At 37.4% G+C, this 13,881-nt stretch overlaps 1 protein-coding gene across 1 annotated transcript in view; it reads left to right on the top strand.

Annotated features, from left to right (window-relative positions):
• The window catches only part of CFTR (CF transmembrane conductance regulator), a 78,653-nt gene that overhangs the window by 47,877 nt on the left and 16,895 nt on the right, over positions 1–13,881 (top strand). Inside the window, exons 19-22 of the mRNA XM_030478269.1 lie at positions 2,506–2,656; positions 3,721–3,948; positions 6,059–6,159; positions 13,632–13,874. Of these exons, the coding sequence (XP_030334129.1) occupies positions 2,506–2,656; positions 3,721–3,948; positions 6,059–6,159; positions 13,632–13,874 (723 nt within the window). The remainder of the gene's footprint in view (positions 1–2,505; positions 2,657–3,720; positions 3,949–6,058; positions 6,160–13,631; positions 13,875–13,881) is intronic.

The following is a 13,881-nucleotide window of genomic DNA, read 5'->3' as shown; positions in this document are numbered from 1 at the left end:
TTGGACTTCCAAATTCCATGGACCCTGGTAATGAACAAAGTCAGATTCCTCTGAAAGAGAAACTCTGCTGATTATTGCAGAATATGGGAGTGACCTCTGGACCTAGGATCTGGGACCTTGCCAACCCCTCTGCTTAAAGCAGGTTCAGCTAGGGCAGGTTGCTCAGGACCATTGGATTTTTGATATCTCCAAGGGTGGACTCTCCACAAGGCCTCTGAATGACCTGTTCAGAGTTCCAGAGTTTGACCATCCCCACATTTATTGTGGGGATGGTCAAAATAATTTTTTTCTTATGTTTAAATGGATTTTGTGCATTTCAGCTTGTGCTTATTGCCTCTTATCTTCCCACTGGATACCACTGATGCATTTTCTCTGCACCAAATACCTAGTGGTATTTATATAAATAGAATATAATTGTTAAATATATATAATTTATAAAAATGTTTGCACATATACACAAATTAATGATTTATATAATAAATACCATCAGGTACTTATACAAAGTGATAAGATCCCCTAAGCCTTCTCTTAAGGCTAAACAATCCCAGCTCTATCAACCTGTCCTTGTATGTGAGGTGTTCCAGTCCCTTTATCATCTTCAAGATGAAGATGATTAGTTTGTCTTAGGACTTTTATGGGCAGTAGACATATCAGGGGGCCTTCCCTTTCAGGGACCAGGGCTTTTCATCCAGGATGAAAAGGATTTCTTCAGGCGGAAAGAGGCCAGGGTTACTCTCCAATCACTGGGATGTACCCAGTTGCCCATAAAGGAAACAGTGGTATCAGCTCTCATATCAATGACAAGAGAATGGCATCTGCGATGCTTTCTCTGACAGTCATCTGGCCTGCTTCCATACATCTTGGGTATGAATTGTAGCTTATGACTGCAGTAGCGTTACCACTAGTTTTAACATCCATCTTGGTCTTCTACCAGTGCTTACAACAGGGCTATCATTTCTTGGAGATCCTTCATGTGACATGCTGCTAGCATATATTGCTTGTCCCTAAGGTCACACTCAAAAAGTTGTGGTGAACTCACTGGACATTTATACCTATGGTCATGACTGGTTTTCCCTAAATAATAAACCTCCATTGTTTAACCAGATTGGCTGCTGCAGTCATCACCACCCTGAACCCTTACTGAATTGCTGTCTCTACCACCAGCTGCATTTCCAAACTGGTGACACAGAGGAAGCATTGGAACATGTCTCCCCATCTGGCCTCTGTCCCAGGCCTGAAAGCTCAGCACCTGGGGCATGGCAGTATAGCACTGTGGCTCTTAACTGGGCTACGTGAGCCTTCTGCTGCCATCCCCTGACCGTATGCTAGTGTTGTTGGCTTGTGTGTTGATTTTTGCTACTGCCTTTTTAGAGAAGGTGCCATCTTCTGTTTGCCTTTACACTTATTTTGCTATTGCATTGTTCAGATTTCTGATTTAAAAAAAAAAAAAAAAAGGTAAGAAACCTGGAAGATGCTTACCTGTTCCTGAAAGACCTCTGACTTGGAGTACAGGAAATTTAAATCCTTCCTTGAATTTGTGTAGATGTAGTAGCAAAGGCACCACCAGCAGGTTTCTTCCTAATGTGACATTAGTTTTGCTTTCCATCTGTTTCTTTGCTGAGTGGTCATTTCAAGTGATGTCTTAATGCGATGTTCATCATTTTGTCCAAATTGTCCATTTGCAGTTGCTTTGGGCAGATAAGTTTGCAGTTTGAAGTAGTTGTTCAGCATGAAAGGTAACACCCTGATGGAAAGCAGAACTTTGCTATTCTGTGTACACTGATGTACTTGATTTTCATTAGATTTAGGTATGAGACAAAAACAGTCTAAGTGCTTAAGGTGCTTCTAGAGTAAAGATCAAAGCCTGGTTTAGCTAAATGTGTCCGGAGCTACTGAGGATGAGGTCTTATGAGAATGGTAGTTATCTCTGGTGGGCTTAATGGATTAACTCTGGAATGAATTTGTTCCTTTTGAGTCATCTGTCTCCTTAAACCATCTTTTTTTTCTTCTGAAATTGCTAATTTTTCATACCACTAATCATCTTATGACTTACTTCCTCTCTTCTGATAAGGACAAGTAGCAGTCAGCTCCGGACAGTCTGGCACCCCTAGTTCAGACAAGACAGAGACATCACCAGTAGGTTTGGGAGGTGGTTGCAGATACTGCAAGTGGTGTTTTTGCGATTTTAACTGGACAGTGAATGCCTAGCTGCCATTGTTTTTGTGTGGCTTTGTGATTTAGAAACCTGCAATTCTGGTTGTACAACAGCAAACACGTCTTCCATCTATTAAAAAAGATGGCAGCTCTTCCAAGAGTTGGATCTGGTCTCAGTTATTCAAGATCTTTTCATGGAGGTTTGTTCTCAGCTGCAAATCCTACTTAGGTTAGCACTTTGTGTTTGTTGAAGCAATACCTAGTTGCCATGGGAAGGAGATTCATCACCAATCTCTAGTCTATAAAATGACAAGTTTACTATATCAATAGTATTTTTCTTTCATTCTACAGTTAATACTGATTGTGATTGGCGCTATAACAGTAGTCTCACTATTACAACCCTACATCTTCCTGGCATCAGTGCCTGTGATAGCAGCCTTTATTGTGTTAAGGGCATACTTCCTCCACACTTCTCAGCAGCTGAAACAACTGGAATCTGAAGGTAGGAGCAGCAAAATTGGTAGAATTCTAAATCCACAACAAATCAATTGAGAAGTGATTCACCCTTTCACCTCTTCTTTGCCTTTTCTCTTGCAAGATGCCATTGCTTCTGGGAGCAGATCACTTACCTCCTTAAAACCAGTGCTGTTACTGATCCAGCCAACACTGAGTGCTCTGCTGCCAAAGAGCAATGGAGAAGATCTTTTTAAAGCTGGGCTTTATCACCACTGCAGCTGAAAACAAATAAAGTCTTGACATACAGTTTTCTTGAGAGGAAATGTAACTTGAAAAATTGTGATCAGTCTTGGTATGTGCCCTATGAGTTTGTTTCTTTGTAAGAAATAAGTAGAATTAATATATTTTTATTGCAAAGAATTCTTATTTTTCTAAATAAGTTATTTGACTAAATTTTCTTCCTCTCCTCCCATTAAGAGACTAACATGTTCCAAATAAAATGGAAAACCTTGTTCTGAAGGGTGAGTTTGCAGATCAGGCACTGTGGTCTGGCTTTACAACTGGCAGATCCTCAGCAAATCAATCCTGGATCTTAAACACTGATGACCATCTTTCCTTTTACTCAAGTGTAATTCTGAAGTTCCTCAGATCTGAATCTAAATTTCTTTGATGTTCACAGGGATCCAGCATTGGCTCACTACTTTTAAAATTACCATGTCAGTACAGTTGAATCCAGAGCATTAAAGTACTCTGTCTGTGCTAAAAAAACTTCACTTGATGGAGTTATCAGAATTACAGGAATTCATTTTGGCTGGGGAGGAGCCACCTTTCTCTGCAGGAGCTTACCCAAGTAGTATGCTAATTATGAAGAATTAATGTGACCCCTTCCTGGCACTACACTATATGGAATTTCAACCCATTCATGTGAAGTCTGTTGTTGTATATCCTGTTCTGGGATTACTTTGGTCATGTACTCCAATAACATATGTTAATTTAACACTGACAACAGTTACACTGCTGTGAGTTAGAGCATGAATTTGTGTATGTGTGTTATTTCAAAGGTATTTGCTTATAAGCGTTTATGATGTTTCTAATTTAAACACTTTACAGCTCGGAGTCCAATATTCACCCATCTTATTACAAGTTTAAAAGGACTGTGGACACTGAGAGCTTTTGGGCGGCAACCATATTTTGAGACCTTATTTCACAAAGCCCTGAACCTACACACGGCAAACTGGTTCCTCTATCTGTCAACACTGCGCTGGTTCCAGATGAGGATAGAAATTATTTTTGTTGTCTTTTTTGTTGCTGTGGCATTCATCTCTATCATAACTACAGGTACGGTAATTTTACTGCAGTACTGAAATGGAAGTCTTCTATTTAACAGCTCAGCTTTAGAAGCTTCCAAGGGAAATAAACTATTGCAAACATGTTTAGCATAGACTGGAGACACTGATTTTAGTATGTCATAATAATAAACACAATTTAATTAAAATAGAAATTACACATTATTATCTGCAATCTGATGTTGTAGAGGACTCATTAAAGGGATTAGTCTGAAAACAATATCTGATGGGACAGAATTTTTAGTGACGATAATTGCTGTAAACATAATTTCATGTGTTTGAAACCACATTAATGTAACCATGTTAGTGTACTGAAAAGCTTGGATGTCGATTATCATCTGTATAGCTCAGACTTTTTTAATAAATAGACAATGTTCCTTTCATTTGCAAATGGCTAAGACATGCAGTTTTAATGATCTTTTAAGGTCAAACCAATTGTAGAAATAGTCATGCAGTTCACTAATTTCCAACCCTGGTGCATTTTCTGATGTGAAGTTTTGCAAATTCCATTCAAAATCCCCTTAAAATGGCTCACCACTCCTAGTAAACCCAGTACCTGAATGACAATCACTGTATACCTTACTATCTTAATTGTATTTGAAATGCTGCCCATGGCTGGCCAGGTGTAGCCAGTTTCTGACAAGCAGAGAATAGGAGAATAATGTCCCCCAAATGTTAGAATAATTCAATTCTGTGGAAAACCTCAGCGGGTTTAGCTACAGATTACTTCAAATACAGTTTTTAATTGACTATGCTTTTGTTAAGGTTGTTTTGGGTTTTTTTTAATTTTGATTCTCAGGCATTATTCTCTCTCCCCCAAGTTTTACACTGAACTTTGTGTGCAGGATCTGGATGCAGTTGCAATACTATGGCCACTGATGAACAAGAATTTGCTGATTTTGTCGAGGAGGTTTCTGGTTTTAACAATATCCAAAATTCATTTCATCATACTATGTTGAAAGGGAGCTAGGAAAAGTGTACATTTTATCCAGTATTGTATTGTGTATGAAATGCTATCCTCTATTTTTGTGCAAGGAGCTCTCCTGATTCTTAGGATAAAAAAAAAATCCAACCACACAAATACTTCTGTAATAAAATACACACCTACAGTACTTTTGTTACAAAGGAGACTTTTAGTTCCCCTAAAATTCATAGGGAAACAATTTCCCCTGCTGCCCTTCTCATTTTTTATTTTGTGTGCTCAGTAGTTTGGCTTTTTTTAGGAAAACTGTTTCTTGTGTAATTGTTTTTCTGGATATCTGAGAAAAGGGGTTCGAAGCACTTTTAAAACACTTGAAAATTTGTCATCTTGCCACCACTGCAAACTTTAATGTTACAGGTAATAGGTCCTTGGGGCAATACTAAATTCATTTTCTTAATCTGTCAGCTTTCAGGAGGAATATTTTGTTTTTCTTGTTTACTTCTATAATTGCTCTGATAATGAGATGTCTATAAGCAAAGCAGGAGGAAGTTTGTCGAAGAAAGCCATAGAAGAAATGGAGAAATCGTACAAAGGCATTTGGCTTAAATTCCCAGGTCCATGTAACACATAATGAGATTAAAATCAACAGTGGGGTAGTTTAAATGCTTATATTGTATTGTATGAACTTATAAAGGAAAATCCCTGGAAAACCCCCTGCTTTTTAGAACAGACAATAAAAGCAAAAGAATTTATATCTGCATCTGTGTGGAACAGTAAATAAAACATGTCCTCTACTTGTCTGAGAAATGAAAATGTAAACCAGTGCAACTATCTTGAATTTTGAAGTTGTCAGCTGTGGTGTTTTAGTTAGATAAGAGTCATTTCACAGATTATATGCTTTGTAAAAGGGAAATGGAAACTAAGATTTGCAGAGGCCTGATTCTCTTTACCAAGATTTAATTTTTTTGTTCTGCCAAAGCAAGATCAGGGTTTCTAGTGAATTCAATGGCAAAGCCAGGTGTTTAGCTGATGATTAAGCCCTCAGTCCTTTGTATAAGTAACAAATCTGTGTCTTCTCCATGAAATAAAAGAGGAAAGAATGTGAATATGTATTTTAAGATATACATGCTAATTTTCTGATTTATTTGCATATAAATTGACTGTGTTTTTTTCTCCACAGGTGATGGACCAGGTAGAGTTGGCATTATTCTTACTTTAGCTATGAACATCATGGGAACCTTGCAGTGGGCAGTAAATTCAAGCATAGATGTGGATAGTTTGGTAAGCATAAAATGCACTGTACTGTGCCTTCTTTTGAGGAATTGCCTTATTTTGTTGATTATGGATGTTCAGTGAGTTGTTTTCTGAGCTGGATAACAGGCAGATGTGTCAGAAAAATTCCCCTCATACTTTTCATAGCAACCTACTGGCTTTGGCACAGCACAAACTGAGTTTTTCTAAGATCAGAAATTTTCCTGGACTAGAATAGGCAACAGCAGATAATTGCATTTGAGGATTCAGATTGCAGATGGGAAAACTTCAAAAAGGCTTGGAATTGTTTTGTTATGATTATATATACCTTACCAAGGTATATAATATACATTACTTGGTCTAGTTAAGGGCTTAGCACAGCAGATCACGATGCACGTTTTTGAGCTCCCTCCATGCAAAATCAACAGTGATTTAAAAATCTGTTGTAGACTTCCCTGGGGGTCTTTTTCTGGTTTTTGTGTAAAATACCCTCTGACATAAGGCTTTGGAGTTGTACATATTTACCCTTTGAATTTGTGTAGTTACTCCGTTAGTTAGGCTTGGCTTTGAAACGGAGTGTTTCACAAGGTTAACTCATCATCACCTGTCTCTTGAGATATGAGAAGCAGGCAGGATACTCATAAAAGTATATGTTTGTTCTTAGAGTTTTTATCATACCTTAGCTTAAATGTATGAAAATTTTAGATGTTGTTTTTAAATGTAATAGCTACTTCTCTCTTTTATACTTCAGGCATTTTAGGATCTCTTTTAGACAGAATTCTTGTTACAAAATACAGTAGCTTTGTAAACAAAAAAAAAAAAGAATTCAGAGAAATTAAAACCTCCTACATCCAGTCATAACCTCTCTGAACCCTAAATTAGCTTCTTGAGACAACCATGTCAGTATTGGAAAACAAACAGCTTTCACAGCAGATCTTGGCGACAATCCTGCAGTCCTGATTAGCTTAAAAGGGTTGTTGTTTAAAAAAAAAAAAAAAGTAATTGGGGCAAACAATGACAGTGCAGGAATATTTGCCAGTTCAATGTATTTTTTTTTTTAATGTGATTTAACCAGCCTCATCCTGAAGGAAATCCATAAGAGCCCCAAACCTGGGAATTAACCACTTACAACATCTAATCTCTTGTTTACACATGTGACTGGTGATAGTCCAGAAAGCTGACTGCCATTCAGGGACACATTTTTCCCTGTCCACGGGTTGTTTAATGCTGACTCTTTCTTTGCTTCTTAGAACAGCCTGTCTTGAAGGCCAAAAACTTTGTAAAAGGGCTTCTTTGCCATAACTGCAAGACACACCAAACAACAGTTGTGTGACTGATAATGAAGTAAAACGTGCCATTGGTAAGGCACAACAGAGACAGAAACATTTAATCAGCTCTCATTTGTAAACTCCATCTTAACCCTGTAAGGCACAATGTGGTCACTTTAAGTATAACAATCTGTATAAGAATCATATGCACATTTTATACAGCTGAATGAATGTTTTGCAAAAGCAGTAGAAAGTCTTACTGTAGGATTCAGAGGGTGCTGGACACATCAGTGTTTCAATAAAGAACTTCCCCTTTTTCAAAACACAGCGATGTTAAAATGTCATCTATTAGTAGCAATAAGGAAGTAACTCCTTCCCCTGAAAAGAAAGTCTCAAGTTGCTTTAGACGTTTGTGAGTACTTTTCTCTATATTGAGACAAACTACTGTACTGGAGCACCGGTTATATTCTATTAATGATAGCCTTCTAAGATGCATCAGCTTATAGGCTGATCTTCTGGACTTCTTTTAGAAGTAGACAGCTGCCCACCCCCATCCCATGGATTTTTAGGTATCCCAGATGACAAACTAATAGATACTGCTGGCAGGATGGTTTTCCTGACATTGAAAAGTTGCTCCTGTGCGCAAGCAGATAAGAATAGCTTAATGGTTTCAAGATAATAAAATTGCTTCTCTGGGCGATGCAGATGTATTATTTCCCATTCTGTATTCTCTACATTTAGCACCTCCCTCTTCAAAGTCTTTTACATTTATTTGGTGACAGATGCCCTACAAAGGCTTGCATGTGTGCCTTAGTAGTATATTTAGTTATACTCTATTTTTCTCTCAAGGGGTACTTTGAAGCTCCCCACAGGACCAGATTGACTAGAAGTGACACATCTCCATATGCCTCTGGTTACAGATATGCGTGCACCGCTCTAGATAGCTTCCTTGAGCAGCTGTGACATCCGTGCTTAAAAGCCTGCACAGAAGCACATCTGAATGTATAGTACATTCGTAGGTAGCAGTTTTTGGTTGTCAGATAAGCTGGAGTTTTCTGCAAGTGGTTGAAACCCATGACCAAAGGCATAGCTGCTCGAATGAGTGCATAACATTAAGCTCGTATTGAGTTGTTTTACAAGATATGCAAGGGATGAGACATCAGTGAAATAAATGCAAGCAAAAAGACAGGAAGGCAGGAGAATAGAGGAGCAGGATCATGTGAAGAAGGAAAGAAGAACCAGAAGAAATACTAGCCAAACAGATGGGTAGGTGGCAAATTTGACTTTATTCCAGACAATCTCCTTCCTGAGCTTTCCATGACACTGACATATATATTGAAGAAATCTGAGTATCTAGGTTGGATTTTTTTTTTTTTTTTTTACATACACAGATATTCTCTTTGAAGCAATTTCTGTTGAACTGGTTTGGCTTTAACTGAAAAATCCCCATTGTCTTTTAATACCCCATAATGGTTTTGGCATTTCATTCCCTACATCCCCAGCCCTGATACTTTATCTGCTCTGTTTTTTTTTTTTTTTTTTTAAAAACATAAGTGGTCACTCTGACAGCTCTCCATTGTTTCATTTAAAGCTACCAGTTAGGCTGGCTTTATCTTTTCACTTTGATCATTTCTGTTAATATCCCTGTAGCTGGTTTTCAGTCCTTTTCTTATCCCTCCAGGCAGCCTTGTAGTATTTTTAATTATTTTCCTTCATAAGGAAATAGAAAATAAGTTTTCCAGTAAGTGTTGCTTTCACAGATAAGCGTTGGCTTGTCCCAGTGGACTGTTCTAATGCTTTATAACCTTCTTGTTCACTGATGTGTATTCTGTAGTAGCAGTGCTATAACTGGGAAGGACAATTCATTTTATGAGGGACAGAGAAAATGCCATGCTTTTACTGTTGCCAAGATTACTTATGTAAGGAGATATAAAAAGAATCCCCCAAAGAGATATTGAAACCACACTTGCTAAACCTCACAGTGTCCAATCCTGTATTTCAGGGGTGCTGAAGAATTAAAGTAGAGAAGAAGACCAAACAAAAATTAGGACTTAGAAAAAATAATGGTGCTTGCTTTTACTACTGTCAGCATAAAACCTGAGACCACTGTTAATTTGCAGAGTTTAAGTAGACTAAATACTTGACTGTAAAATTTGCATGAGAATGACAATTCTCAAAGTGAGGTGTTGGCCATCTGGAAGGAAACAGAATCAAGAAAAATCTGCTAGAACACTTCCTTTTCTGCCTGCAAAGCAGTGTGAGAAAGAGCAAAAAATTCAGTACAAGTTTTAAATGAACTAATTATTTCATTTTTGCAGTTTGGAACACGAGTATATGCCCTATAATTGCACCCGAAATGTAACAGCAGAAGATGTGAAACCTCAGTAAAACCATATGGCCTGTCTGCATTGACCCTGTTTTTGCAGTGACTTAACGCACTGGGGATTTTTACAGCATGAGCCAATGGACCAGCCTCTCATAGAATCTCTCAGTTGCACGCTGTGCTTTCCAGCCAGCATGGTTTCGAGGAGGTGGTGTCTTGCAACATAGTTGTTAAGTAGTATGCACGTCTGGTTTGGAGCAGGTAACTGCTCTCATTTAGCAGAAGAGAACATGGGACCTGATTACTAATTAATTAGAAAATTAATTAATTAGATTACTTGTAAAAGAATTACTTCTTCCACTTTCAGGAAATATACATTACATAATTATTAACATTAAGAAGAGTTAAGTGATATTAATGATAAATAAATTAAAGAATGTGCAGTGTTATTAAAATCTCAGTAAAATACAATTAGGCAAGGCTAAAAATAGTGTATTATGCTCTAGACATTTTTAGATGGAAGTAGTAAATATACTCCTTTATTCTAAAGCATTAACTAGTGAATTTGAATATAGCAGGCACATTGTTGATGGGAGTAGTGGATAAGAAGCTTGCTGTCACCTACATTATACCTGTCATTATGACAGAAGATTTCTATCTATGAAAGGAAGAATGGATATTTTTGTAAAATGTGAGTGACATTTATGCTGCATTCTGCCCAGATCTAAATCTTCTAAAAGAAAGCATCCTTTTGAATTTATTTGAAGTATTAAGCTGTCTAAAATATCTGCATATGTGATGTGACTGATAAATCAGCCAGGGGAGCTGTGACATAGAGGTGAAATTTTCTGCTGTAAGAGAAGGCTCTTTGTCCAGCTGGTTTCATAGCTACTGATATACCATAGTATACTGATATACTGATAGATTTTAGCTACTGTGTAATGGTAGGATTACTTGGGCAATCACAGGGAATCCCTGCCTGTACAAATGTTCACAGCTCTTTCTGAAGCGAAGAAAGACCTTTATTTCTGAATTTTTCTGTATGGACAGGATTTCTAAAACAAATATACCATCAAACACTGACTAAAATAAATGCATGGTGCTCATCCATGCATGTATTATATTTACTATAGACAGACAGGAAGAAAATTGTCAGTCTGATCCAAGATCTTCCTGTTTGTATCACCAAATGAGATGACATTCATATATCAACATGATGATGACCGTGCCTTCATATCTTGCACAGTGGTTGAGATGGAAATTGTAATCAGTATGCTTGGGTGTTAGCATGTTTTTCGTAATTTCTGTCACAATAGTGTTTCAAGATGCTAATGTAAGCTATGATCCCAGTATTTCCTTGCATTGTATATAAATTTGCTTCCACATGGAAAATCCACCTAACAATATTTCAATCTGGATCGAAGAACAGGAAGGAATGGTAATAGATCAAGTAGAATTACTTTGCAGAAGGAATACATAAGCAGTTAAACAAGGTCAAAGATGTACAAAGGCTTTTCCATAATGCCACTAAAGAGAGATACTACTGGGAATACAGATTAGAGAACAAATGCTAATAATAAGGCCCAGATATTCCTGGATGCAGTAGCTAAGCAGGTATCTATCTATTTATTAATTTAGTTTGCTAAGTAATGTCTGACAAATAAGCATTGAGACTATCTTATAATTTACTCTTGTTGTTTACAAGGACAAATTTTGGTAAAATGAGGAATCTAGTTAAGTTAGTTGGACTAGCACTTAGGATCCTGAATGTAAAGTCAAGTCACATTTTCTTTAAGTAAGGGCTAAAATTCGTTTCCTGAATACAGGAGAAAAACAATAGGAATTTTTGGAGACTTTAGGACTATGAGCATGAACAACATTCTATAAAAGCATATTAGAAATTACAGCCTCTACAGAATGGATTAGTTAACCCAAACAAACTGTTGTTAGAGGTCAAGAAGCAAATAGAGAAGGGAGACTTGACACTTAAGGAAGAACTGGCTGAGAAGCTGGAGATATGATAATGGCCACATCAGATGAACCCACCAAGATGGCAGTGGTTGTGGCATGTGATAGAATAATAACTGTCACTTTTGGTTAAGAAGGAGAAATGGGAAGTAATTGGTGCCCCCCATCAGTTTGATAGTCTGATGGCAGCAGTCTCCAGAAAAAATTTTGAAGAAGTAAAGATGCTGTGTTTGTAGAGTGAATTCACTGCAGTTTGCTGACCTTAAGGTTGCATCAGACTAACACGATAGCTGTATTCTATGATTTATTTTCCAGACAAAAGTAATGTAGTAGATCTCATGTGTCTTCAAGAAAGCACTGGCTGTGGCTCTGTTTCAGAAATTATATAAATGAAGGAGATCAGGATTATTACAAGAACTGTAAACTAGTTAATGAGTTGGACAGAAAGGAAATGGCATTAAGCTGTAAGCATTAAGCTGTAGGGGGGCTACTCAACAAAGTTTAGATTTGTGACCAAGCTCATTTTAATCTTTTTTTAATGCTCTCAAAAAAAAAAAAAAAAGTGTTGAAGAAATCCGACAAAGGCACAAAGCTGAAAGGCAATGTTAGCATGAAGGATGCTGGGAACTGAAAGGTATTAAGTGACCTCAAATGGCAGATACAAAATAGATTTCAGTAACTGAAGTGCAAAGACTTGAATTTAGGGACTGCTAAGAATAACCTCTGAGGTAAGTAAGGATCTCCTTGGTGAGAAGTGGCTAAGATGGAGGAAAGCTTGGCTGACCACTGCTCAGTCAGAAGGTGGCTCAAAGATGTAACTGTGAAGAAAAGACCATATGATCCTAGGGTGTGTTAATCGAGATATTCCTAATATACATAGGAAAGCATCAATGCCTTTGTACAATGTCTTTGTGAAACGTCATCCAAAATGCTGTGTACATTCTGGTCAGACAGGAAAGAGTAATTTGAACTGGGATGTTTGGAGAAGGAGAACATATGTTAAGAAAGAGGCTTAAACCTGGATTTTTCTCTAGTCCTGGAGAACAAAAGGTGACTGGGCTAAGGTAGCGCTCCATAAATTAATGAGGAAAGCAGCTAGGAAAAATAACTATTTACAATTCAAAATCAATAAATTTACAAGAACAAACTGGACCATAGATGTAAAAATATGTTTTCTGACCACCTGAGCAGTGAAGTTCTAGTGAAGGAGATAAATGAACTATTTACTAAATGACTCTTGACCCATTAAAAAAAACAATGAAGGGGAACACTTCAAGTCCCATGCTCCTTTGAAAATTCACCAAGACTGCTACTAGCAGGTTTTGTCTGAAGTTCATGAACTACAGGACTTGATTATTTCACTGAATACATATAATAACAGATATAAAATTAGTTGTCATGGAACTTACTACTAATTGTTTGCTAAAAGCTATAGATAATTTCTCATAGAAACTCAAATGTTAATGTCTGATGAATGTTCCTCTTTATTTGATGCTACGGCTTTACATTTTTCAATTTCCACACAGTCTGCGGATCTTTGGAGATCAATCATTACTCAAGGAACTTCAGTTTTTCGGTTGGGCAACCCCTTCAGGAGGAAGGAGTTGAAGACTCCAAGATTGCTTTCATGATCGTACTTTGTTTTTATAAATACAGGTCATCAGCAATTTTCAAAATACATTTTTAGAGGTAGAAAGACTTATTGTGTTCATTTAAAAAGGAAGCAAATGGAATCACATGTTGGACTACTGTCAGTAGTAAAAAAGCAAGAGAATCTTGAGCTCTATACAAGAAGTATCCTACCATTGAAAATTATGTCATGGTATAACTTACGCAGAAAAAAGACTCACTGTTCTGGCTAGGAATTAAGAATAACTTGATTGCATTTGTTTTGACAGCTAAGTATTAATTAAAATTAGAATACTCTTTGTTTTGATTCATAGATGCGGTCTGTCGGACGAATATTTAAACTCATTGACATGCCAACAGAAGAGATGAAAAACATTAAGCCGCAGAAGAATAACCAGCTTTCAGATGCCCTTGTAATTGAAAATAGGCATGTGAAGGAAGGGGAGAACTGGCCATCTGGGGGCCAAATGACTGTGAAGGACCTTACGGCCAAATACGGCGACGGAGGAGCTGCTGTGTTAGAAAACATCTCCTTTTCAATAAGTTCGGGGCAGAGGGTGAGAC

This window comes from Strigops habroptila, chromosome 3 (assembly GCF_004027225.2).
Source record: "Strigops habroptila isolate Jane chromosome 3, bStrHab1.2.pri, whole genome shotgun sequence".
In the NCBI taxonomy this organism is placed as follows: domain Eukaryota; kingdom Metazoa; phylum Chordata; class Aves; order Psittaciformes; family Psittacidae; genus Strigops; species Strigops habroptila.
The sequence above is the reverse complement of the archived record's forward strand: the minus strand, read 5'-3'. Positions and strand labels throughout refer to the sequence as shown.